Source organism: Cyrtonyx montezumae, unplaced genomic scaffold, assembly GCF_038088225.1.
Source record: "Cyrtonyx montezumae isolate F1298 unplaced genomic scaffold, pur_monq_1.0 scaffold_2, whole genome shotgun sequence".
NCBI classification, from domain to species: domain Eukaryota; kingdom Metazoa; phylum Chordata; class Aves; order Galliformes; family Odontophoridae; genus Cyrtonyx; species Cyrtonyx montezumae.
Genome location: NW_027071936.1, coordinates 36,884,062 through 36,911,664, shown reverse-complemented (window position 1 = coordinate 36,911,664; position 27,603 = coordinate 36,884,062). Strand labels below are relative to the sequence as shown.

The 27,603-nt window shown below is 38.7% G+C and overlaps 1 protein-coding gene across 2 annotated transcripts in view; it reads right to left on the bottom strand.

Moving 5' to 3' along the window:
* Positions 1-24,268: 24,268 nt before the first annotated feature.
* The window catches only part of PDLIM5 (PDZ and LIM domain 5), a 110,465-nt gene continuing 107,130 nt past the window's right edge, over positions 24,269-27,603 (bottom strand). For both annotated transcript variants that reach the window (XM_065736909.1, XM_065736904.1), the window contains exons 12-13: positions 26,556-26,671; positions 24,269-25,950 (exon numbers count right to left, since the gene is read on the bottom strand). In XM_065736909.1, coding sequence (XP_065592981.1) covers positions 25,861-25,950; positions 26,556-26,671 — 206 coding nt within the window. In that variant the 3' untranslated portion in view covers positions 24,269-25,860. The remainder of the gene's footprint in view (positions 25,951-26,555; positions 26,672-27,603) is intronic.

The window sequence follows — 27,603 nt, the reverse complement described above, 5'->3', positions numbered from 1 at the left end:
CGATGAATATCCAAGTATGTCTTATCTGCTCTAATAGAATTCTCATCAGAAAATAAGAATTACTGGAGTTTGAGTTGCTCACTGTCTTCCTGTGCCAGATAGCTGTCCATACTATGTAAAATATCCTGTTTTTTCATTTACTTGCAGTGAAGTGGGTGATGAGTCCTGGAAAAGCTCGTATGAAGTCAACAGCTTGGCAGAAAGTAAATAAAATAATTTCTTAGATTTGGAAATTTGGTAGGGAGTCTGTCAAGACACTTGGGCACATGCTGAGGAGGTCTTCTGCTGATACTTAACTTTTAGTAGTTGGACCTCTTATTCACCCTCTTCAGTGAAAGAGCATAGAGGGAACTCAAGACAGAGATTGTATTCTGATAATTCCTTGTAAATTACTGCAACGCAAATTCATTATCTGAGTCAAAGGCTAGGCACAATTATATTAATACAAAACTATCAAAGAGTGTTTGAGATACAGCAACAAAATGTTCTCACCTTTAAGCATGCAGACTTATGCTATGTCAAATATTGGACTTGATATGTGGTGAAGTTGATGTACACTGCATAGGATACAATGGAAATGAGATTGAAAAATCAATAGCCTTAGCATATGGCCATAACAAAAATCAAATTATCCTTTATATAACATGCCCTCTGTCTTAGGGCAAGACCTACACCTAGCACCAAAACATCCAAATATTCCCCACCTTTCTATTTGTGACACATTAGCTGACTGAGATCTGTATCACTGATAGTATTAATTCCCCAGTCTTTTCCTCATGGCTTCCAAACCATATTCAATATGTTCTTCACACTCATGATAATTGGAGTTATCTGCAACAAGCACTCTGAAGCGCCCTTGATAACCAGGATGGGAATCATCAAAATCTAAAACACCCTCTGGTAGTTGCTACATGCATATCCAACTATGTAAAACAATGTGTACCAGCATCACCTTTAGATACTGTAATACTGGTTTTCCACTAGGAAAAAATATGAACAATACATTGGGAACTTTTATGAAGCAATCACTGTTACTAAATTTAATTACTTAATTTAATATTCAAAGAAGCCTTATCTTTCAAGTGGTTTTCTTGTGGTCATCAAGTTATTAACCTCCTTAGATGTTAGGAGCAATCCAAATGTACTGGTCTCTTAAGGATCTCATTTCACATCTGTGGAATGTGGAGAATTTCTGAAAGGAGGAAAAGTATTAAGCACAGATGTTCTACCATTTATGATCTTCAAGACAACACATATAAAATATTAGCTAGTTTTGGAAGCCTTCTTGCCAACTGTTGATCTTCAAGAGAAACCTGCAGATAATTCAGTGAGGGTTGAGTATAGAACTGTAGTTAATCTGTTGAGGGAATTATCATTTGTTGGAGCAGGTATCTCCACTAATGACCATTTACCTCCATTCTGACCACTCTGAACAAGCTTGCAGAGTCAATGGTTATGCTTTAATCTGGAGACCATAACACTACAGGATAAATGACCCTGAGGGCATCAGTGGAAAGATACACTTTTTGAAGACTTTTATGTGTTTCACTTGCATGCTAACAGCCGAGATGCTCAGTCTTGCAGATTAGTGAACGGTAAAATGCTCAGAGATCCCGACACAACTGGAGAAATGAACATCAAACAGATGAGCTCTTGGAGAGGTCAGGTACTTCTGGAGTCTAGTATCAGCTTAGTAAGCTTTTTCAGGGAAATTTTGAATTGAGATTCTTAAGCCCTTTAGTGGCTCTTCTGCCTACAGGGCTTATAGTAACAGTAGCAGACAGATGCCTTTTGTAAATTATTCCTAACAAAAAAAAAAAAAAGAAAAAAAAGACTGAAAATATGTCATGCCCATTTTCATAGAAATTCTGTCCAAGTTTCTGAAGTGCACAGCAGTTGGGTTTTGCACTACATCAACAGTAGGAATTAATGCCCAAACTCCAGTCTCAAAGCTCCTCAAATAAAAGGACTTCATTCACTTGGATCAGTGGTCGTCTTTGGTAGATTAGCCACAAGAGGAGCTATGTAACTTGCTGTAGTGGCAAGTCAGCCAGACAGCATCTGTTCACACACAGCAGCATGTAAATGAAGTCAGACTAATACTGGCAATAGCTACAGACAACTTTGGAGAGAGCAATCCTGAGATGTGCTTATACAAGGAAGAATGTCCATGACAGTGTGACTGTGGCAGAGTAAATGCTTTTCCCATCATTTTTAAGATACAGGAGGACAGTCCTGTGTCATACCCCTTCAAAGGCACTACATCTCTTTTTGGTTTCATCAAACACCACTGTCACCACCAGTCACAGCAGTGGCTGTTGATTTAGCAAGAAAAATATGTGACTGTAACAAAGAATTCTGTATCTCAAGGGGTGCATCTACAATTTATTCCTAAGCAATAATCTGATGCTGCTAGATTATATAATGAATTTAAATCTGCCAAGAACGAGCAAGAGTCCTGTGACAAAAGCAGAGATCTATTTCACGTACTAGATCAAAACAGGCACAAAAATGAAAAGAAGCTGTTTAGAAATTGAACTTCACACATTTCAGTTGCAGAACTTGGCAGACTGTCAAGAGATTGAGTGGAGATTCTGGTCTTGGAAAAGGAAGTACCCTGTCACAGCAAACTCTATGGCATCACAGCTAGTAGCCAGTGACACAAAACCCTAAACTGAAATAAAGCTTTTGGTCATGCATTAAAAATGATAATTTCTGAGGCAGCAGATTCCAAATGTCAGCGGGAATCTGATGGCTTCTTTTGCTTACCCAAGCTCAGAGTAGCTCTTCATCAACTGACATTTTTTGAGACCAGCACTTATACAATCAACAAAAGTTGATATGCTATGATTTATTAAGCACTGTATTCCACACTGAAGATTCCCATCATGCAAGGGTAGGCAAGCTTTGTAGCTGTTCTCGAGACGAGGAAATCAGTGATAAATGGAGCTTCTGACCTGCTTCACAGCCATGCACTGCTGTACAGCTTTCTTTGGAGGGTATTTTTTATGTGAAACGAGGCTCAGAGCAACCCCAGAGGGCATGATATTTGACAAAAAATACCAAGAACTAACCCTTAGCAGGGAAGAAATCAGTTGACGCTGTACTTAGTCATCCTCCATCAGTTGAAGCTATCATGTAATATGAGTAGCTAGCTGACTGCACCCTATTTATTTGTCAGTGACTTCTCCTACCACAAATGCAAAATAGATTATGTGTTGTGCAAACTGATTAAGATGCTGTATAGAGTGCTCTCCTTTACATTGCTAATACCTTTGATATATTAGACTTGTATGTTAATGAATTGCACATATGCTGCTTGTCCGTTAGTGACATACACTACCAATGCTAGAATAAATTTTGTAATGGCAAAAGTTATCTAAAATGCAGTGGATATATCTCGATCATTTTATTTCAACAGCAAGGAAATATCTTTGATAAGGCCGGGTAAGCACAGAACAGTAATGAATATATTTTTGATGTTTATCTCTTTCAAAGCTTCATACCTTTCTGATGAGTTATTCCATATGTGGGAATAATACTGAACTTGAAAGCACTGGTGGGCTTTGTGTGGAGCAACTGAAAATAAAGCTTGCTTTTCATTCCTCCTTGGTTCATGTCTCTATCTTAGGGACACTTGGACCATTTGGATGCTAGTACCAAGACACTGGACCCAGCTGTCAATGGTGCTCCGTGATGAAGTTGCCATCTTTATTTGTTTGGTATAGCATTGGACTCAGCCATTGATCTTACCAGCATCTGTATGAACCTTAGTGTTCTGCATATAGGAAAAGAAGGAATAAAAGAGTCCAATGTCAAACTGTAGATCTGCTTGTTTTCTTGTTCTGTAGAGCATTGGCTTCTCAGCAACATCTGAAAGGAGGACTTGTAGACTGCAGAGTAACAGAGCTGCTGATCTTTTGCTGTATTCTTGGGGGAAAACAAACAAACAAACAAAATCACACACACAAATAAATCCATCTTTCAAAATATGTATAGTAATGAGAAAGATTCCAGATGCTGAGAAGCTCGTTGTAGCTGTGTCTATTGAAAAGTAAATTTAATTCTGAGTTACTGTGAAGCTGTGTAGCAGAATGAAACTGGCAGTAAAACAGTGTCTGTGCCACCCACCAGATGTCTAAAAGGTGATCCAACACACTGAAACTCCCTGTATCAGTCAGACATCTCCTATCAAAACTCAGATACTGACGCTTGAGTAACCTATGCTTCAGTGCAGCCTTGTGCTCGTGGATTTTATAACAAAGTCCTAATAACTGACTGATTTTCAAATATATGTTGAATAAAGTACAGTTCAGTATATTTAATTGGCAGGATACCTGCAAGGAAAAGCAGAACAGTGCTGCTAGTGGAAAAAGATCACAGATACGATTTAGTGACTAAACATATTACTTTGATTTGAGATACGTATAATTTTGCCCAACTCTTTGTAGCGCATGATTAAAATTCACAGGTTCTCTGCATTTTGGTTTGCATCTGTACCTGTATGAAACAACTATTTCTTTATTCTTTGTGTGCTGCACATTTGCCTTTCACATGTGCTGGTAAAGCTAAGGCTAAGCTGCTCAGTAACTACATGCTACTTCTGGAGCTTGAACCTTCAGTCATATCTCAGACTAAATCCTGTAACAACTGAGATAAGTAAAGTGTCTGAGAAATGATGGATCAGTTACCCCAACTGTTAAAAAAAAAAAAGTATTTTTTTCTCTATTGTGCTTGTAGAAAATCATTTCAAAACAGATTTTTTTCTACTTGAAAGCTGTCCAATTTATTTATTTCAAACTTAATTAAAGAAAATAGTGATTTGCATCTTAGTGGGGCATTTGTATTGAAAGACCCACTGGGAATGAATATCTCTGTCCAGAATATAAATCCCTAAAAATTTGGGAACATAATGAAAGGATTGATAGATCTTTAATGATGACAGTGCCAGAGCAATAAAACCTGAAACCACAATGTCACTACTTTATAGCAAAAATAAACAAAAATAAACAAATACAATATGTTGAGAAATTATAGAGAAACTCTGTTAAACTATTTAAAGGATAATAAAAAATGCCTTTGGCCCATTAAATGTATTCTACTGACTATATGAACCAATGCCAAAAAGTAACAAAGATTTTATGAAGAAAAAGAAACAGAAGAAAAAGGCCAACGAATTTGGTAATGTGTGTTCTTGCTGAATAATTAAATGAAAGTTTTGTGCATAACCCAGGAAAAAATATCCAAGTAGTTTCATCTTACATAATCCCATGCATATATATATGTATACACTTACATATTATATATGTTTATACCCACAAGCACACTATATATGGGATATAATACACATGTGATGATTTGGCAGATATACAATCAGTTAGCATTCTGGCCTTATCTATTGAACAACTCTTATTAACTTCTCTAAAATTTGAATATTCAAAGTACATTCTAAGCTTACTTTCATTTTCTACCTCATTTCAACCTCCAGCACTTGAGCAAGTTATTCTTCATGGGCAGATGAGATGAGTGTCTCATAGGTACAAAACTACTTCTGAGCACTGAAAAATCATGGGGTATACTGCATTTTGTGTTCCGTTCTGCAAACAATGGAGATCAAATGTAGAAATGAATATTTCTTATTTTATCTCAGAACTAATTCATAGATTTTAAAAAAAAAGACCTGTATTACTCCATCTATATTAACTTATGTTTCTCCTTGTGTGAATTCTAAAGGTAAAATCTTAGTTTCAAAATCAACTGTTCAAATTATGCCTATTGCAAATTCTTTCTCAAAAGTGACTTCATAACTAGTCCTACCAGCAAATACAGGAGCAATTCTTTTTCTAAGCCTATATCTACCTCCTTGCAAATCAGAAAACCTTGTTTTTTAGCTCTATAGATGAATCATATTGAGGTAAACAGAAATAATCTATATTCATGTTTTTCATGGGGGTCATGGTGATTATCTGCTTCCCACGAATACCAAGAACAAGAAACATTTTCCATTACTACCATACTATTGATTTCCTCCTGCTTTTCACTGTTCTTCTCCCTTGAGCACTATGAACAATTTGAGGCTTAAACCAGTCTTTGTGACATGTCTATACTGTACATTGCAAAAAAAAGCCTTGAGCTGCATGAAGCCTATGAATAATATGTCTCTAATACAGTTATGGCAAAGCATCCTTAAAATTAGACATCTTTTCAGTAATCTACCTGGCAGGAAAAAACATGCCTTTTTTAATACATCTGCTCTATTATCTCTTCATGATGCTGGAAGACACAGGACATACCCCAAATGTCAGATAAGTATAGAAAAATAATTAGAAGTTATTATTTCCTCCAAGGACATCTGTCCATCTTCTCTGCTCTACATCTTCCTTGTAAAGACTGCTAATCATTTAGCAAAGTAGCAACTGCACTAATAAATGTCTGATCAACCCACCATCTCCCCCACTGAATTGCAATCCATCAGGTTTAACTTCTCAGAGAATAATAAGGGTCTCTTCTGTGATATTATTCAGAAGTCAGCTGGCTGCCTCTCACTACAAGAAGGACATTGAGGCCCTGGAGCGTGTTCAGAGGAGGGCAACAAAACTGGTGAGGGGTCTGGAGCACAAGTCTTATGAGGAGCGGCTGAGGGAGCTGGGATTGTTTAGTCTGGAGAAGAGGAGGCTCAGAGGAGACCTTATCGCTTCCTGAAGGGGGGATGTGGTGAGGAGGGGGTTGGCCTCTTTTCCCAGATAACTAATGACAGGATGAGAGGGAATGGCCACAAGTTGTGCCGAGGAAGATTTAGATTAGACCTGAGGAAACATTTTTTCTCTGAAAGAGTGGTCAGGCACTGGAATGGCCTGCCTAGGGAGGTGGTTGAGGCACCGTCCCTAGCGCTGTTCAAGAAGCATTTAGATGAAGTGCTAAGGGATTTGATTTAGTAGTTGGGTAGGGATAGTGATAGGAGGATGGTTGGACTAGATGATCTTGTAGGTCCTTTCCAACCTAATGTATCTATGAATCTATGGCTGTTTTAGGACTCAAAAGATGCAAAGCATCTCCTGGAGATGCCACTCTGACCTTATCTTAGTTGGGATACTTTTACTTTCAGAGAAATAAGAGGGCTTGGTTAGCTCTGTTTGAATTGATAACTTGGTAGGGCAATCAAAAACAGAAGAAATGCAGATGAAGATTTTCCCCTTTGCCATTTGATGCAGCCCCAAAAGGCTGAGAAGTCAGTAGACTGGGGTTACTCTAGTGACTGTATACACACCTCTCTTTGAACAAGAACTGTAATTTAATCTATTTACACTGACTTGTACCGTGACCTCTGCAATACATCACAATAAACTCTGAATGAATCTATGAAACACATGCCTGAAAAATTCGTAACTAATCAGATGACAAAAAAGTTTGGCTTCCTATTTGGACCAGATGGAAGAGATTTTACAGAAAGCCCATATAGCTTCATTTTTCTTATGTTCAAACCCCAAACAGCTGAGGTCTAAGTGACTTTGAATCATTAAATACTCTGCTGACTTTTGCTCTTTACCAAATTTTATTTTCTTCTCACTGTTGAATTTCCTTACCTTTCAGCTGCTCAGCTAGCATATATATGGTACATTGCCTCTACAGGTTTTTCCTTGAACCTTAGCATATGAGGCTGCTGTCAGGCTAAAACATGTTGTGTACACACATAGAGAAAGGAATAGAGTCTCATCCCTCTGCTTACTGTAACAGCTTTGGCCAAGCAAAATAATAATTTACTGAAGAGTCTGAAATATTATGAATGGCAAAAACATAGTATTTCACATCCAGTGTCTTATATTTCTATTTTCCTTCAGATATATTATCGGAAACATATATAATTAATAATAATACAAAGTAATTAACAGGAAAAATGCTATAATGAGAACTAACAGCACAGATATCAACTTATCATCTAAACCAAGAATAAAAATAAAGATATCAATAAAAATTTCATAGAGAATGTTTGACATCTGGAAAAATTCATAGGGGGAAATGAATGAGGTAGTCCCACAATAGTTCTGGATCAGTCTTTCTGCTTTTGTTATAGCTGCAGAGCCCGTAATGTTTATTCTACACAGAGTATTATCAACAATATGCATAGCTCAACCTACTAAGCTAATATAGTTCACACTATTATGTTGCTTCATTTGCCAAGCTAGACAGTCATTAACAGCTCTTGTGTTTCGTCATTTATTTAACTTCCACATTTTGTAATATTTTCATTCACACCTAAAATCATAGAAAACTAATAATGAAATGAAAGGTGGTTTGATATGATATTTTCAGCAACATTTCCTGGAAAGTGTATAAAATTATATATGAAAGCTAAGCCCTTGCTTTCCATAAAGAAAACCATTTCTTTCACACAAACACACGAAGTTTTGACTAAAAGCATGATATAGAAGTCATCCTTATTTTTGTCTTCTTGGTAGCAACATGAGATAACCCACCTTGGAAGGGACCTCAGGAGATCGTCTGACCAAGCTCTTGCCCTGAGTGAGGTCAAGTTGCTCTGGACACTAGTTGGGTCTCAAAAATTTCTGAGATTGGAGGCCAAATGACCTCCCTGAGCATATCGATATCCCAAATAAAATATAAATTCTTTAAATAAAATGCAATAAATCTTGTAGGCAAACCCACAAGATGTACTCTTTTAAAGATGTACATCTCTTACTACATTTCCTCAAAAGATAGAGAATAAAAGCACCTGAAGAACAGACCCATCCCAAGTCCCACATTCCCATTTTTGCCCATTCAATTTTTCACTAGTTGAACTCCTTATACAAAAATTATCAATACAAACCTTTATAACCCAAAATATTCATTCAGAAATAGCTAGTATTTTGCCAGTTCCAAGATTTTTCACTCATCATTTGACTGTGAACTTACCTGAAACCCCTATGATTTCATGTGCTGGCTCCAGACTTATCTCTTTCTACAGCATGTGTAATAGCAATAATGTCCCACCTGGTGTCTGAATGGAGATTGCTGACTTCCTGTGGCCAACTGTAAATGAATACAAATGCTCAGCTGAAGTTTTCAGTATTCTCACGAGCAAAACTTAGCTAGATTGTTTGTTCAGCCAGGACTGTTCTAATGTTACCAATAAGAATTTTTGCCTTAATTTCATCTCTTTCTGATGCAGCAGACTTAGTCATGTATAGCAGTTTCAGCAGTTTTATATAGCATTTTTTTTCTGTGTGTTTGTGATAGTTTTTGCCCTTTTTTTTTTTTTTCCCGGTTATGGTAAAAAAGGGCCTGACAAGGGTCATGAAGCTTCAGCTGGTTTGCAGAGGAGTTTGCTGTTAAGGTCCTGTTAGCTGGCTATTTTTATTCTTTGGCATCATTAGGTGTCTGGAAAAATGCCCTGAAAAATTGAGTCCAGGCACATTGACTTCAGAAATTGTTATATATTAACCAGAAATTTCCTTTTTCCCCACCTACTTTTAAAATTTTTAACAGTGGAATATATTGAAACATGCAGAGAACTGTAAAACAGCCAAGTGGACTTACATAAAACTCACTGAAGTGATCCACTCAGCAATGAAATAAATCGGAGGAAATATCGGCTAGGAAAGAGGATATCCAAAGAAAGTGACTACAGATCACTAGTTAAAACTGAAGTGTGATATCCCTTTCATTTTCCATTTCTCTATTCTTAAACAGGCAATGGCATATTCTAAATGAAGAGATTTTCTCTGTTAACTGGTTCGGTTTCAGAAAAGTCTCCCATCAAATCCATTTTACTTTCTATTCTATATAGCAAACAACAGCAACAACAACAAAAATTATCCCTTATCAGCACTAGATGTCTTCAGGCTGATGCCTTCATGGGCACATTTGCCTTTGGTATGGCATGCAAATGCAGGCACTTCATGTTGGCTGATGAGCATCTCTGGGGAGATGTGACAAGTGTTGAAACATGTGGGACAAATCCCATTCTTCTGTTGTGTGTTTGTAGCCCTGCATCTATTGTCTGTGGGGAGGAAGTAAGCAGAGTGCCTTAAAGATGAGAGCAATGCTGGAAATGGTGATCAGAGCCTGAGCGTGCTTACATCTGTTACGAAGAGTTACAATGATATTTCTGAGAACTCCAATTACCGCTTATAACTATGTTTTCCAAGAAAACTCCCAATATAGTAGCTGTCGTGAACAAAGACCGCAGGCTATAAGCAACAAATGATCTAACCTTCCTGCCTTTTGGGGCATATTTTCTTTGGCCGGATCTGCAGACAGTTGGTGCGAGGTGTGGGGGACAGCCAGGCTGGCTCCCATCCTGCCACAGGAGCCTGTGATGCAGCCGAGAGGATGGGACTGAAATGTTGATAAGTGGCAAGGGCATTACAGCTCTGCCTCTCCCATCTGCCCTGCTTTCTCACTTTGCAACTCACATCAACAATACAATGCACAAGATTTTGACATCAGTCTGCAGTGCCTGGGCAAGCAGTAGTAAGGAGAATCTACATTCAAAATTCATGGGAGTGGATTCACTTCACTCTGATTCCTTTTCTCCCCAGAACGGACAAGCAGAGGCAGCATGGGGAGCTGCCATATGCATCCCAGCCACCTCTCTCATTCTAGTTTGACAATTTCAGCCTTTCTCACAAGAAGCCCAACCAATTCTAGTACTGTTAACCATCACAACATGTAGCCAGTAAGCAGAAGACCAATCATTTGAACCGCTTCCCATCAAAAACCCTCAGAACTTGAATTTTGGCTTCACTAACTTTTGACTAATTGTATCAAAGTCCTCACCTATGCTTTCGTCCCTATTTTTATTTCCCCTGCAATATTAGCTTCAGATTTCTCTCTTGTTTATTTTTTACTTAAAGACTTTGACATTTAGAAGCCATTTTATGTTTCCTATCCTGGCAATATTCAAAGAAGGACTACACAGATGGACAAATAATCATATTAAGATCTGAAGTAACGCTTCCCTTCATCTCAGTCCACTTGGGTAAACTCACACCATGTGCCAGCATGAACTATTCTTGTAACAAGGGCTGTAAATCCCTGCTGAAACTTATTTGGGAAGGGTAATTTTGGTGTTCATAAGTGACATACATTAAAAATATTACAGGTGAAACCTGTTAAGAAGTACTTTGACATGTATAAGTTTCAACAGTGTATATTACAGAGGCTCCAAATTCTGGGAGAATGAACAGAATATAATGCCAATTTCAGTCTCTTCAAGAAACTTAAAAGAATCATCCAATGCCTTTACACCCTGTGGGGCTTACAAACACATTTTTTGGAAAGCAAGAACAGCAGCAACAACAATGACAAAAAACAGTTTCTAGTCTTTAGAATTAAGTCATTTCACTCCAGTTATTCCTAGGTAATCCCTGTGCAAATGCTACCTTCCTATTGATGAGAAACCTGGGAGGCTTGGACAGCACCTGTAGCTCTGCCTGTGCACCTTCTGCATTTCAGCTTCAGAGCATGGTTTATTTGCAAAGTTCTGTCCACTTCTCTGCCTAGTTATTGGTCTTATTCCAAAGCTGGCAAGTGGTCCCAGCAACCACTGGGATATTGCTTTTGCTAGAGCTATTTGCCACTGAATTAAATTTCTCTGTAAAGCTTTTATGTCTTATTGTGCCCTGGTGCATTGGGGGCACCTAAGACTCACTTGTAAAACTACAGGAGGTGTGTTTCTTGCACACAGTGTAATTCTCATGAGAGACTTTAAAAGTTGAAATGAATTCTCCCCTGTTAAGGTGGTCCAATTGCTGCAATTCCCAACAGGTCGATGGCTGCTTGTCACAACCTGGATACAACCTGCTCTGATGTTTTGTTGGAGTCAGTTCCAAGCAAGTGCTTTTGGCTTCTCCATGGCACTTTGGAATGGAAACCGCTCCTGAACAATGCCAAGGACATGACACATGGAATCTTTCTCCAATATGAGCACAAAAATCTCATCAAATTGAAGGCATTGCTCCTGCTTTTTGAGTTTAACTGTATTTTAAAATATCTCCTAGAAAAATAGTAGCCTGTTTCCCATAAGAAGACACCCATATCCTAACCCATTATCTGCATACATAATGAGAGACAAGTAATAGATGTTCTTGTTTAACTCATCCCCATTTGGTTTCTCATAGGTAATTTGTCTTCAGATGGCCTCTTTTTGCTTCACAGCATCTCTAAACGTACATTTCCTCCTCTACTTCCAGCATACATCTTTCCTATCAGCTTGTACCTGTTTCTGGATCAGTAACATCTTAAATTTGCTGTCTCATACCACCATGCCATTAGAGTTTACTGCTCTGGCCTTGAGGATAGCTCTGTTACACACATGTTTGGGCCTGGGAAGCATCAAGATAGCACAGCCTCAGTCGCTGCAGCTGCTTTTAGCCATGCAGCTATAACAAATGGCAAATAATAAATCTGCTTCCAGTCCAGAATAAAAATTATCACTCCTGACCCTTAGGTAGATGCAACTTTCAGAAGATTCCTGCTGGAACTAGATTCACATCTGTGATTACACTGATTCAAGATCGCTTGGACTTTCTAGCTTCCACAAATTTGACTTCGTGGAATAATAATTACATTGTGAATTATTTTGACAAAAAAAAAGTTCCACATAAGCTGACAAATGTAAAGAGCTTAGAAAGTGTGCATAGTCGAGGTCTGCAAGGAAAAGAAGTAGTCTGCTGAATTTCAAAACAATAATAAAAAAGCTAGGAGCTACACATTAATAAAATTGCTTTACAAATATTAATTTAAAGATGTCTGTGGCACACTGCTTGCAGTCAACGTCTAATAAAGCACCTGTCTTCAAGGCGACTTCTTGCATATTTAAGAAGCCCATGTTTAAGGGCTTTGCTGGGTTCCAGGCAATGAATGTGGCATTTCCAGCAAATGTGCTGCTTGCAGTCTCTGGCTTAGTCCAATGGACATTGTCCTGTGTCCAGTTCACAAGCCAAAAGGCCATACAGATTGCTGTAATGGAGCACCTAAATCCAGAGCCACTGAACAAGAATGAGAGAAGGGCTGCTGGTTGGATTTTATGTCCATCATCATTACAATTCAGAGCATGAAGTTTTCTGCTCTTTGTATACATCTGCATAGTATTATCCATATGACAACCATAATAAAGGAAAGATAATTAAAACCAGGGTGGTTGGAACTAACACAAAATAAACAGTTTGCTTAATAACTCTAGCTAATTTCCCTTATGAGAAAATTGAAGCTAATGCTTCCATTCAAGCTACACAGGGGATAGAACAGAAGAAAAAAGCAAAATATTTAGCTTACATCACCTGAAAGCAATTTCCTCTTTGATCCTGTTTTGATTGAGATGCCAAAATCACTTCTTCTCCAAGATCAACAATTCCTTCTCCATCTCTATGCGCATCTCTTTCTGGCCAATTGTTAAGAGCCTAGTGATGTTTCAGAATGATTTTTATTAAATAGAAATTCCATATATGAGAAAGGCTTCATAATTAGCCTCTTCCTCAGTTATACTTACTCTGCTCCAGCTTTTTGTGTCCTGGATGTAAATCTTTAATGTGAAGGTGAATGTTTGTATGGATCTTACCCCAGATTTCTGGTAGAATTTAAAATTACTTCATTTCTGCCTACAGGAGGAACATGACAAGCCTATTATTTATTTCTCCCACCTTATAGCAAGCCTTTGTCCTCATGCATCCTTGGCTCTATAACTTTATCTATTCTTCCTAAATAAAAATTAAGAGGAAACTCAGTGCAATTTTAACTAAAGAGAACTCTGTTTCTGTAATTGCACTCACACACACACCAGCCATACCACCATCACTCCAGTCAGGTCATATCATTGACTGCTGTGCGTGGCCTTTACCTTCTAAAAAATCTTTCCCTGGATTTATTTTTACACTCCAAACCTCTGAACAGTTTGAGCTCTGAACCAGAGCAGAACATTCATACAAACACCACAGCAGCATGTGCCTTTGCTGTGCAGACTGTATTACACTGAGAGAACACCAGGAAGTTTGGGAAGTCATGGCCTCTGAAGCTGGGAAGCAGCCAGCACCTGTTCAGCCCCCCTTCCCACACAGCTTTTGGTCATCTGAGTGCACGCTCTGGTTTCTGAAGGAACCACCCTCATCCAGGGCAACTGAGCAGGATGAAGTGGGTGCACTGCCTGAAGGCAGTTCCTTACAGCCTGTTGTGGGTGAGATGTGGGCCCAAATTTCCAGTGATACACTGGGTCCTTGGATGAATATCCTCTGAGATAGCTGATCGATTACAAGCAAAATTTCTTTTCATTAACTGTTTCTGGAAATTACTATTTGCTAACTCCAAGATACGTGTAATAATGAAGTGAAAATAGCAGCTTACCATGGGGACTGTTGGGCTCATTTAACATGATTATATCACCAGGCTCATCTGTGAATAGTCATTTTCTCTTCAGAGGCAGCTATCATTCTGAGAGCTTTCCTCGTAGGCAAATAATTAAAATAGGATTGATTGAAATGTATCGCTGAGATCCAAGTCAAAGTGCAGCAGAGGGTGCAGCAGCCAAAAATCATGTACTGAGTAGCTGAGAGGTCTTGCATCCCCCATGCTGATAGCACGTGATTCTTAGAAACCGCTTCCTAAACAAATGAGGAGCAGCAGGTGGAGAAACACTTTCTCATATTGCTAAAATATCTTTTCTTTACTGAGACATCACATTAGTAGAGGTAAAAGATCTGTCCCAGAAAGGAACAATACCATTATGTAGCCCAAGGCTGGGGAGTTTTGTTACCACAGGACACAGTGAGGAGGAGGAAATCTATTAGCAGATAGCATTCTGGATCGCAAAGATTGATTTCAAAACCACAGTTCAGGGAAGGGAACATAAAGGCAGTATCATGGTGGCTCTAAAACAGAATTTCTAACACGGACAACTGAGTGCTTCCTTTCTCCCTTTCCTGTGTATGTGGGCACATACACATACATCTCTGGGTTAAACCATCACTTTCACCCCATACACTGAAAATGTTTCATGTATTAAAGCATGCTGCAGAGTCATTCCATGTGCTTGTTGGGGGAGCAATCCTTACCTGCCCCATCAGCCAGCTGGGGCTGAACAGGGCTGAGCACGGGCTGGACCAGTTGACCTCCAAAGGTCCTTTCCAACCTCAACCATTCCCCAGACCTGGCTCTAGGAAAACAGAGAGAGATGGTTAAAAAGAGTAGATGAGGTTACAAATCCCACCATTACTAACAGCACCTGGGAGGGAAAGCATGAGGATCCCTTCCAGATGGACAGGAATGCCAAACTTAGCAGTGCTGACATAGTGACAAAGCAGGGGATTGATGGGTGGATTAGCTCTGGGATTCTTTCTGCTGTTATTCATCTCCAGTTGACATGAAGGAGGATATGGAATCTGCAGACTGGAGCACTGTAAGAGGAAGCACTTCATGCTTGCTCTGTGAAAACTCCACATGGACTTCAGCAGGGAAGGCCATGCCAGGAGCTGGTAGCAATTCACAGAAGTAAAGGTATGAGTAAGACGGTGATAGTTCTGATGCCTTCAGACAACACAGGACAGAACACTGTAATTTGGAGCTGTGGACATTACTGATAATGTTAAATAAAGTTCACTTCAACCTATGGGTAGCCCAGGAATAGCTGATGACAAAAAAATAAAAAATAAAAAAAATTGTTTGTGCTTACAAGTACATCATGAAGACAAAAGAGCTATTCGACCTCAAAGAAAAAAGCTGGCAGAAGAAAAATGCACAACATTTGGTGATGAATAAAAATGTAGGGTAGAGAGCAAAGAAAAGTTCCCTCCCACCAGGCTGCAACATCTGCCTCCCAACTAGGAACATCTCTAACATCTCTGTCTGCTTGCTTCTGAGAACAGGTGAATCTTCTCCATCCTTCCTCCATGTCCCCTCACAACACCCAGCCTGACCAGACTGACAAAAGCGCCCTGTGCCAAAATCTGTTTGCCCATTTAGATTCCCTCATGTAGTAATCTGGGCACACAGTGAAGAAATAAACAAATTCATTTGCTTCTGCAGCTGATTCTTGCTGCTCTATTGCTCTAAAATCTAAATTTCTGATGCAGCTTAAATCCCAGGACCACAGTGCAGATCTGCTTTATACCACTTCTGATGCCGTGAAGGGTACTAAGGGCTGGGGTGGTAAAACAGCCAGTACTGGGGTTGTCTGTGCTGTCCTCCTTTGGTGACAATGTGAGAGACTTGTCTACAACCAAGTAAAGTCTGCCCAAACTGTGTGTAACATGTCACATTTAGATGGGAGATAATCACATACCATGGGAAGATGTAAAGGACAGAATGGCAAATGCTGTTAACCAGCATCTCCAATGCCTGCCAGAAGCAACTACTTTGGAGCACCATTTGTCTTCCTGGTTGAGTCTGCAAACCTGCAAGGAAAAGAGCACCTTCCTGGAAATCAAATCATGTATTGCATTGACTCAGTGATGACAAGGCCTGTGACTGCACTCAGCAGTGACCTCTGCAGTGATAGGACAGATCAGTGCAGCCCAAAAGAGCAAGAGAGGAAATGCAATAGTTTCAGCAGCCATCCCACTGGATTGTTTTGTTTTGGGTATACACAAAAATTATCATCTACCTATGGGAAAGGGGCTGGAGGTTGGGTGCAGGTGGTAATTCACCATACACTGATTTTCACCCCGTGCATCCTTTCTGTGCATAGAGCCATAACCCAGCCTGTAAAGAGCCAACATCAAGCTCCAACTCATGCCCAAAGGCGCTGAAGCTCTGGAGGAACTGTCTTTTCTGAAGGAGAAATCATTGGTGATCTGCAGCAAACAGAGATGGGCCAGCACTGGCCTGCAGCCACTAATCACTCTTCTGGGAAAAAAGAGGAAAATCCCCTTCATTACATTTTAGAAACACCGCTCCCCATGACAGTAAGGGATTCCAAATGACTAAGGTCTGAGTCAGTGCAAAAAACCTTCTGGTGTTGTTTTTTTCCTTAAAAAAATAACTCAGTCCTGCCTACAGGTTTTTAAAGGGATGCATCATTTCTCAGTGTATCGGCTCATTACAATTCACAACACTATAAAAACATAAAAGCCATCTCTTTATCAGTCATATTTTGATATATATAATATAAAAAAAAATCTGTTAAAAAAACCCCAAATGCATTCACAGCTTGAGTAGTTGAACTAGTGGTGGCTGTGGTCTTCTAACACAAGCTAGCACCACTTTTAATTCCTGAGCACCAAAAACTGACGATAACTTAGTCTTCAATGTGAAATAATATTCCAATACATAACATGCATTACAAATGTAACCTGTATAGACAATATAAAACCATCTGCAGGATATCTCAAATAAATATCAACATTAACCCGTTGTCTCTTTTCAGAAAGGAGTGCTACAGTTACCACATCTGTCATATTCCAAATTCTGACTTTTCCTGCAGTACCATAACACTGTCTAATGAGCTATCCAACACTCCCACACGACATTTCAATCCTAAGTGCTAATTCTCATTGTGCAGGAAAATATACAGTATCTCATTCTCCTACTACAATCACATAACAGTCTAGAAGATGAATCTGATTGGTACTAGGAAACCTATTCCAAAGCTTTGGAGCTTTGTAACGGAGAAGGTTTGGAGAAGGAAATACAGTATTGCTGATTTTTTGGGAGAGCATCACAGACTTCATCAAGGCTTATCTCCACCAAGAATCTGCACATAATAATTTGGAAAAAAAAAAAAAAGAAAGATAAAAGAGACCATAAAAGAATAATCTCTTCAAATTTTGCAGATGAAGCCTCTAGCCAACTGTAAGAGGCATTTCAGTGAAAGTGGGAGCAAACATCTGATTATCTGCAGATTTGGGAAAATATATATAAGGTGGAACATATGAGACTTAAAGACAGATTATAGTTCTACTGTAGTGCAACTTTACTGATGTTGACACACTGCTGCATTTCAGAGAAAGCTCAACATATTTGTTTCTGGATATACCACTGGTCAGAAATTCCCAGTAATTCTCTACTGATTGTCAGCTGTAACCACATGGGAAAAAAAAGTGATATAGGAGATCGACTGCACTTGGATTGCTCAAAGAAAATCATGGTAAATCCTACATTGGATCACAGATGCTGTGAATGTTAATGTACTTTAGTTTATACCCTCCTTTGTCTCCAGCAACCAGCACAGAATGAGAACATGCAAAGACAAGCAGGTCTTGTCTATGAAAAATAAAAATCTTGCCTTATAAAGTATTATTTGTTTGTTGCACACAGCAGGAGTAGGTAAGTTATTACAGGATGTGTCACAATCAACACTTTAAATAATGAAAATGAATTTAAAGTAATACATGCTGAAATATTTTTGAGAGCTCAGAATGAGATCTACAGAGAACTATAGCTTAGTAAAAACACCAATAATTTAGCTTATTCACGGAGTCAAATTAAGAATAAACTTTTTTTTTTATTATTATTTTTAGAGTATACAGATGACCCTGTTCATAAGTAAGAACAAAGAAAAATATTCTATTTGCATGGGAGTGTGTAACAATTCAACAAAATTTCATTGAATCAGCAAGAAGCTAGAGTAGGCAGATCAGGATCACAGAAAGATTTTCACTTTAACTGAAAATTTGAGATTTGACAAATGAAATTACAGATTTAATCAGTATTATTTATGGCAGTGATGTTAGAAGGACTTACTTCTGGATGCCATGGTACTCAGCTGTTTGTCATCCAGCAAACTACAGCGTTCCTTCAAATAGCTTTGTGACATTAACAGAAAGCCAATAAAATCAAGGGCCCACGTCCCCATTCTGATCTCACTGACCGGGCAAAGAAAATGATAAGATTAACATAGCTTCGATACCAGTTTTATTTTATTTGGAAGGGAGTTACATTGAAATAAGTGGGGTTATATTCACTTTTATTATCAATGAATATAATGCCACACTTGTACTTATATGCTTTCCTTTTACTTGATGAGTTTCAAGGGAAAGAAAGTTTATGTGGGATGTAATTGCCACTTTGATCTGGTGTCTTAAGTTACTTTTCCAGAGGAAACTTCTGGGTGGGAAAGCTTGATGGAAAGCGTGCCAAAATTTAGTGGAAATTTATATTTGCCAAAGGAACATTTGACATTTTATTGCTGCATCACGAAGAGAAACAAAGGACACACTTTGACAGGATTATCTTGTACTGAAATATTTTAAAACATACAATAGGACTGCCCAGTAGTGAGAAAAAGCAAAACAAAAGTATGAATACTGAAAAGGAGTTAACTGTGATACTGTGGAAAATATGAGCCTTACTCAGAATACAGTGAGATAATACATAGTTTCACAGTATAGTAGGAATCTAAAAAAAATAATAATTTTTTAGAGTTTAAGATATTTCCAGTACAAATACAGAAGCATTTAATTACAACTTGCACAATTTACCATCTGAAATATTTTGGAAAAAATCTTGTGGAAGATATTTTTCCAAGACAGCCACGCATAAATTTTAGTACAGTGATCTTAAATTTCTTTGGAGATATTATGCTTGTGCTTCATATTATGATTTGCCATTCTGACACAAGGCTTTTCTGTAGCCATCAAGAACAGATAGGGAATTTTTATTCTGAAACTGCCAAAGAAATGCTATATTTGGCCTTATCACAGAGCTGAGTACTTTGCCCTGTTTTTCAGTCATAAGCACAAGTTTCCTATCTATGCCAACTTTCGTGGCAAAGGATGAAGAAAGAGACCTTCAGGAGTAGTAATAAAGAGCAATACAAAAGCTCATTATAAGCCTAGTTCATGAAATCATGAGCTGTAGTGTGCAGTATGCAGAAGCAAAACTGCAAACCAAATTCAAGAATACCAAATAAGATGATAAACTTTCTGCTGTTTTTCTGTCTGGGAAAAGCAATTCTATATTGAGAAGTAAGAAGCACAGCTAAATATTTTCTCTCATAAAAAGGCATACCACTTTTGAGACTTCTGCTGGGCAGCTCTTTCTCCTTTCTTTTCTTCTTTTAATTTTTAAATACTGCATAGGAACCATTTGCTCTGTGAGGTTCCCATAGTTAGGACCAAACCCTTCTCAGAGGAATTTTGGCACCTTATTAATTAGTTGGTTATGAGAAGGAGCTGCACTCTTTCAGTGACTCCTATTTTGCCATCAGTAAAGTGTGATCCCATAATAAATTTCCATCAAGCAAACTATTTCTGGTAATTCCCCCTAATTAACACCAGACCACTAATAATAAATTAGACCCTACGTGTTTTTGATATAACCAAGATCTTGTCTGAGAACAAGATATTAGCCTATGTCCTGAGAAAGTAAAACTCAAACCTAAATTGAGCCTTTGCTGGTAAAAGGATTTATATGCAATTTTGTGAGAAACTCTTTGAAGATCTCATACAGAGCATTTTGACCAGCAAATATTTTGAGTGACAGAGAGATTTGTTCTGTGCTGAGCAGTGAAAGTGGATTTACTGTGAAAACACACTGTTGAGTTCTAAGCCTATAAATCTTACACAGGATTACAGTGTTTTAATGAATGAATGACAGATTTCTTATTTTTGTCGGTGCATTTTAATGTTACATGACGTTGTGATTGATAGAAACCAAACCTTTGCCATTAAAATGTCAAATGTAGACCTGATGCCTTTAAAAGTTTGGCTTCTGGAGTTTAATATACTGTTTGCAAATAGACTTGCATTTGTCTCATTCATAGCCTGAGCGCTGAAGGGGAGGCAATTTTTCTGTAAAGTTGCCTCTAAATTTTATAGAGCTATGTGCAGTGTTTTCCTTTGCTTGTGTAAATAAAGGTAGAAAATAACATTACATTTGCCTAGTTAAGAGAGATTCAGCTCAGGAGAGTCTTAAGAGACCGGTGTTATCATGAAGTAATTGGCCATTTTATAGTTGAAGAATCCTGTGGTGAAAGCAGACAACGCTTTGTGCCAACACTAAGTACAGCATCAGATAGCACTTGCTGAAGCAGATAGTATTGCCTTGAATAGTCTCAACATATAAAAATATAAAACACTTTTAAACAGACACTGCAAAGTATTCTACCTGGGTGGTGGAAATGAAGTAAAGAGTGCAAAGAAATAGCAATCAGTCAAAACTGAGTTTTACATTTCCATATATTTTACAGTGTTCCATACTTCCAACTTTAGAAGATGGAGAATCAGACTCATTGAGGTTGGAAGGGTGTGTCTTCATCCATCCACTTTTGGAAATGGAGGGACCTTATCTAGCCTCCTGCTCAAAGCAGATGACCATGTTCAGTCAGGTTTTGCAAATCTTCAAGGACAGAGAACTCCACAACCTCCTTGGGAAACCTGTCAGTGTCCGACCACGCCATAGTTCCCTGTCACTCGTTACCAATGAGCAGGACCTGGCTCCATCATCTTTACCCATCCAATCAGTTATTTATCCATCTTGGTAAGACTCCTGAGACTTCAACCTCTCCAAGATGAACCATCCTGTCTACCTCAGTCCCTCCCCAGAAGAGAGACAAAATCACAGAATCATTTAAGTTGAAAAAGACCTTCAAGATCATCAAGCTCAACCACCAACCTGACCTACCTAGACCCATCACTAAACCATGCTCTAAATTCTTCACCATTTTTGTGGCTCCTCACTGGACTCGCTCCAGTCTGTGTACATATCATGGTTTTGTGGCTTCTGTCATGTTGTTGATATTCCATATCATGACATCATGTGGTGTGTTGGGAGTTGAAAAAGAAAAAAGAAAAAAGCATCCAGTGGAGAGTAGTCTGAATTAGGTTGTGTGGCTCTGCCATTGGACTCCGCGCGCGGGGCCACAAGCATCCGCCCCGGCTCTCGGATCAGCTCCGCAGCCGCTCGGCTCCTCCCGCCCAGGCCGACCCACGCCGTGCCCCGCCTTGTTAAACGGGAAATCTGCGGTCTGAGGAGCGCTTGACATTGAGTGGGTTGACAGCCAGGTCGGGCAGCATCGCAGCCACCAGCTCGCCTGTGATATCCCCAGCAGCCACTGTGTTCAGCCCGTCCCAAGCTAATGCTCATGGTCTAGTGGTTAGGAGCCGGCACTCACCACCGCGGCCGGCTTCGTTTCCCGGTCAGGTATACCCAGAACTATCAATCCACGCAGCTAGCATTAACTCTTCAACTCCCAACACTCCACATGATGTCATGATATGGAATATCAACAACACAACAAAAACCACAAAACCATGATAGTACATGTCTCCCTTGTACTGGTGAGCCCAGCTCTCCTAGTGTCTCACACCAAGGCTGAGCAGAGAAGGCAGCTCACCTCCTTTGACCTGCTGGCAAGGCTCTGCCTAGTGTGCCCCAGGGAGGCAGTGGTCTTGTCACAAGGACGCTGCTGGCTCATGGTTAACTTGATGACCAACAGAAACCCCGGTTTCTTTTTTGTGCAAAGAGAAACTTCAGTCTTACTTGAAGAATAAGCAGCTCAAACAATATTTATTCATGTCTACAGCCATGACTTTCTTTCACTGATTGAATCAGAACAAATGTCCAACATCTGCAAAACAACCAAGTATAGACAGCAAATTCTGTCTTCTATGCTTTTTGTCTGTGAATTTAAAAAAATTAATTAAATTTTCAAGTGTGAGCTGCCACAAAATGTGATGCTCAGGACTTCTAAAGACAAACAAGAAAATCATCAGGAAACAGCAGACTGATCAGAGTAAAACAATGGAAAAGAATTTAACAAAAAATAAAAATAAAAAAGGAAATGGTAGAAATTAATCTGTGAATGGATGTATTTCTCCTTCTTACTCATTTGCAAAGTCATCCACACAGCCCAATGCAAACACACGCATAATGAACCATTACTCAACTTTTGCTTATAAGTTTATTGCATTGTTATATTAGGCATTTATTATATTTACACATAACTCTGAATTATTTAGTTACAATTTACTGAAATACTCATCATGATTCAATTATTTAGTTATAAAGATATTTTACTTTCAAACAGAGTTAAATCCAATTCTCATAACAGTTTTGGAAGAAAAAGGAATTACTGGCTGAAAATGCATGCAAAAATCTACAGTAGTTAGGTTACTAACAGGAGTTTCCTGACTTTCTAACTTTCCCTCAAAACATGAATGACATAGATCTATTTCATGAAGCTCGGAATCTTAAGAACAAACAAGCAAGTGGTAATGAAACTGTGCTGATTTTTGCTATGTCAAGTCTTCAATCAAATACACGTATGCATATGTGCACAAATATGTATGTCTCAATGTACACACATGTGCATACCTAGGTAAGTACACATAAATACACACACACTGACACGCCAAAAGATTATAGAGGTAAATATGTAGGCAGACAAATAAAACAACCAGTATGAAATAGTCCTAAACAACAAAAAAGTAATAAATATTCAGTGAGATATATGGCATTATTATAAAGTGCTCTACTAAAATCTCACTTATTAAAATAATGATAAACATTACGTTCCTTTTTGTCTTAGTTGATTTAGATATTTTGAGAGAGCCATTAAATATTCATTATATATCAGTGATTCTATGCTTCTTTTTAAATTTTAAACAAATAAACACAGCAAAAACTAAAACACAAAGCAGCTAAGTGAAGCAGTCCTACTGGAGCCTTTCAGGCGCTTGTCCTCAAATTCACTAACAACTGTGAAAGTTCAAATCCTAGAGCATATGGATTAAGAAATATAAATCCAATAAAAAATCAAGAGGAAGGAAGGAAGGGAGGGAGGGAGGGAGTGAAGGAGGGAGGGAGAGAGGAAAAAAAACCAGATTGACTTTAAGGGCACTGACAAACTTTATGCCCATTGAAGAGCTTCTATCCTACTTCAGAATAGTGAGGTTTGAACTGCAGAAAATACTTACCACCTTACCCTGTGCAATCCTATCCTCTTCTCTCAAACATGTGCAATATAGCTGTATGGACACCTAGTTCTTGGGTCTCATTTCCCCACGTTCCACTTATTTCAAATGTAAGCTGGTTCACTTTGCTGTTATCTTGTCCATCCTGTTTTCACCCTTTTGATTTTCAGCTACACTCACAGAAGGTTACATCTATAATAGTATAAACATCTTAAACAGCTTTGTGACATTTCTTCCATGCATTAGGAACTTCAGGAAATAAAGCGAAACAACCCATTATGTGAATCTGTTTAACTGAATTAAAAAGAAATGCCTTTCTATCTTTCAGTACAATTTTGGTGTGTCTTTCCCCTCTCTTTTGTGGATATTCCCAGTTAGTCAACCATTGCAATTTTTTGTATTTGTTTCCCATGACTTTATCATTTTTCATCATTTAAAACACAAACAACAATAAAAATCCAAACAAACAAAACAAAAAAAGAAATCAGAAGAAAATAAACAAGAAACCTGCCCAGTAAATAGTCAAATGGTCATTTTGAATATGCACTGGGAAGAGCACTAAAGCCTAACACAATTCAGCAATAACATCCCAGTTGAGTTTAATAGCACGTAAATGCATTTTGCATCAGGAATCTAATCTAGCCCAAGTGGGCCTCCTCTGTTGTGCAACTCTGCAGGAGTAAATTCACCCTGTGCAGAGGGTCATCATCCTTCCCCTGTATGCTTGTTATTACTCCATACCACTTAAGCCCTAATTTGAAGACAAGTGGAACTTAGCTGGTGCACAGGTATTCTGCTGTCTCTCTGCGTAAAAGTGAAATTCATGCAAAGCCACAGGATTGGCAAAATCTCCTGGCTTGCAATAAATACATAATGGCACTATTGTCTCTGTTTCTCTCTTATTCCCCTGCAAGAAATGAAAGATACTTGACTGCCCAACTCAATGTAATGTTATTTAACAATATATTCCTTGCATCTGTTGGAAAGATGAGAAAAAAGCAAAACTAATAAAAATCATAACAGCTGAGCCAGAAAATAAGTTTTCAGTACACTACCTGGCACACCACCAATATACATATTTATGAGCTACATCATAAAGAATGTACTGAGAGAAAAACAATGTCCTCAGTTGCACTTCAGAAGTTTCCCTCATTAAACACTAAAGCATCACAGTCAAATTATAAACACTATTATGCATAGATTCAATGTGAGGAAGAGCTTAACCCCCACTTCCTTATACTAAAGATCTGATCTGACATTTCTGTCTTGTCAAATGCAACTCAACTAGCACTTTGTTTTGGCTAGTGTTCTGGTAGTAGATGTCATGATGTAAGGAACAGTATCCCATTTCTTCCATATAGCATCTTCTAAGTCACTCCTGTTCGCTAGTGTAGCCACCTACACTTCACTGCTTTGTAAAAACCTCTGTACTCTGCAGGCCCATCAGAGATTTCACTGCTAAAGGCACAGATGTGTGAGGCTTCACAAATCTGAGCAGACAAAATTATCATTTGTTGAACTGTATAACATCTAAGCCTATTTTTGCTTTGAGTTCCTTTTTAATGAAGATTAGCTTCAATACTTCTAGATACACTTTAAAAAACATCAGCACAATAAAGTGATCTGGATCACTGAAGCCAATCTCCTTTTGTTTGTTGAACAGCAGCAAAACCAACACGTTAATATCAGGTATTTATTTCTAGAGAAGCTTCCCTTCTCATATGTAAGTATATATAAATGTGGTCAAAAAATCATGAACCCAGTAATGTGTCGAGTGCAGACATAAAGGCACTCTTAATAGTTTGGCTTGGGTGTGGTTCCTGATTCCCATCTTTTTATGAAGCAAACCCCTAACTGGTAAACACTCTAAAAAAAGTGTGTGAACCCCTAAACTTTCCACATTTCTATTCCATTTTTAACACAGCATATATCAATAATTTTAACCAATTATTGAACGTGGACATTTTAACCTTTCCTTCTGCTCAGTACATTTGCTAAATAAGATGAGCTCCAAGAATCAGATGTTGATAGAGTGAGCATGTTTCTTGCAGAGTGGCTTGTCCTTCTTGGAGAAGAAAGTCTGACCCTCCAAACTGTCATTACAAACCTGAAATGGGATCAGAAAGAAAACGTCACCCAATTCAGACGGATGAATTGGACCACACATTATCCAGAATGCCTCGTCATGGTACTGTGGTATGCAAAGGTATATTCAAAGCCTAACAATTCTTACGTTTTTTTTCAGGGGTATTCATTTTGATGCAAAATTAATGGTCAGTGAAACCATAGTCAATGAGTCAATAGGTTCTTGGAGCAGCATTTCAAAAAATATATGCCACCAATAGGATTTGGATCTTAGTGTGTGTGCCACAGAATACTAGAAGGTCATACTTCGGCTACAGAGTCTTTATGTCAAAAGCACTCTTGATACCTGAGAAATGCAGCCTGTTCTTTTATGGCCTTCAATGTTTGTTTTAGGGAAGTAAATGTCAAGGGTTAAATGCTAAGACACAGGGCTGCAACTCAGGCCAAAGCATCTGGACTGATGCCAAAAGCTCACAATAGCAACATACCTTCCAAATAACTTCAAAAGTGCTTTCTGTTTGGGTTCTGAGGACTGAAAGGTATTTTAGCTGTAACTCCCATATAAGTCAGGTTAGCACAAGTACTGCTGCCATAGATTTGTTTAAAAAGTAGAACAGCTTTACTTACCGAGCACACAAAGCAAGTGTCATGCCAAGTGTGGCCAAGGGCTTCAAGGAACCTGTCTCCAGCTTCAATGGGGAATTCACAGCCATGGCACATAGTACCAAAGAGGGCATAGTAATCTGCATCAAACACAAATATTAAAGATGAAGCATACACAGAAAAGTAAGACTGACCCTTTGAATTCTATGTGCTTTTCTTTCAGTGGCAGTGGGTTTGCACTTGCTGAGTTTTGTAATATTAAGTATGCTGAATAAAGAGGACCTAGACTGAAAGAAAGGGTTGTCCTGTCCTTGGTAATTCAGTTCTCTTTCCCTTCTTATCCTTTCAAGTGAGCAAACTGAGCACTGCTTCCATCTCCTTGGTGTTTCATTTCCTCGAGAACAATAGTGTGCTTAGGAGGATGGGGAGGGAGGAATACACTCCCTGCAGGGCACTAGTGCAGACTCTGCCTGCTACTTATGTTCTCTCAGAGTGTGCTTTGAAAGCATCCACTGGTTTCACGCTGCTTGCTTACCCAGCAAACCTCCTTGGTTGCTTTCTGGAACAATACTTGTCCTAGAGAGTTTTATGCAAATTCATACAATATTTAGCTTCCTGTCCTAAACAGAATCTAGCAATTTATACCAAGCCAGAGGAGACCTCTAGTCACTAAAGCTTATTTCATGGGTCTTTAAAACATAACCAAACAAAACCCAGAGGCTTTAGCCAGTGTATTTACTGTATTTAACAAAAAGTACCAATATGGCATCAGGATGGTTATTAGCTACTGGTGTTGCTGGAAAGCATTCACACCATTCATTTTTAGGCAGTGAAGAGCTTATAAAGAAGAGAGCAGGGCAAGTGATAGGTATGAAATTGGGAGGGGAGGCACATACAACCTTCCCCATCCCTGCCCTCCCTCTGCATAGGAAAGCTGCTTCTCTGTGCACAGACCCATATCACAGGCCATGAGTCACTGCAGCCCTCCACTGCCCACCTGCGCAGTCCTAAGTTTCACCAACTTGTCTGGTCTTTCCTGTTTATTCCTACTTTCAATATTTTTTCCTGCACA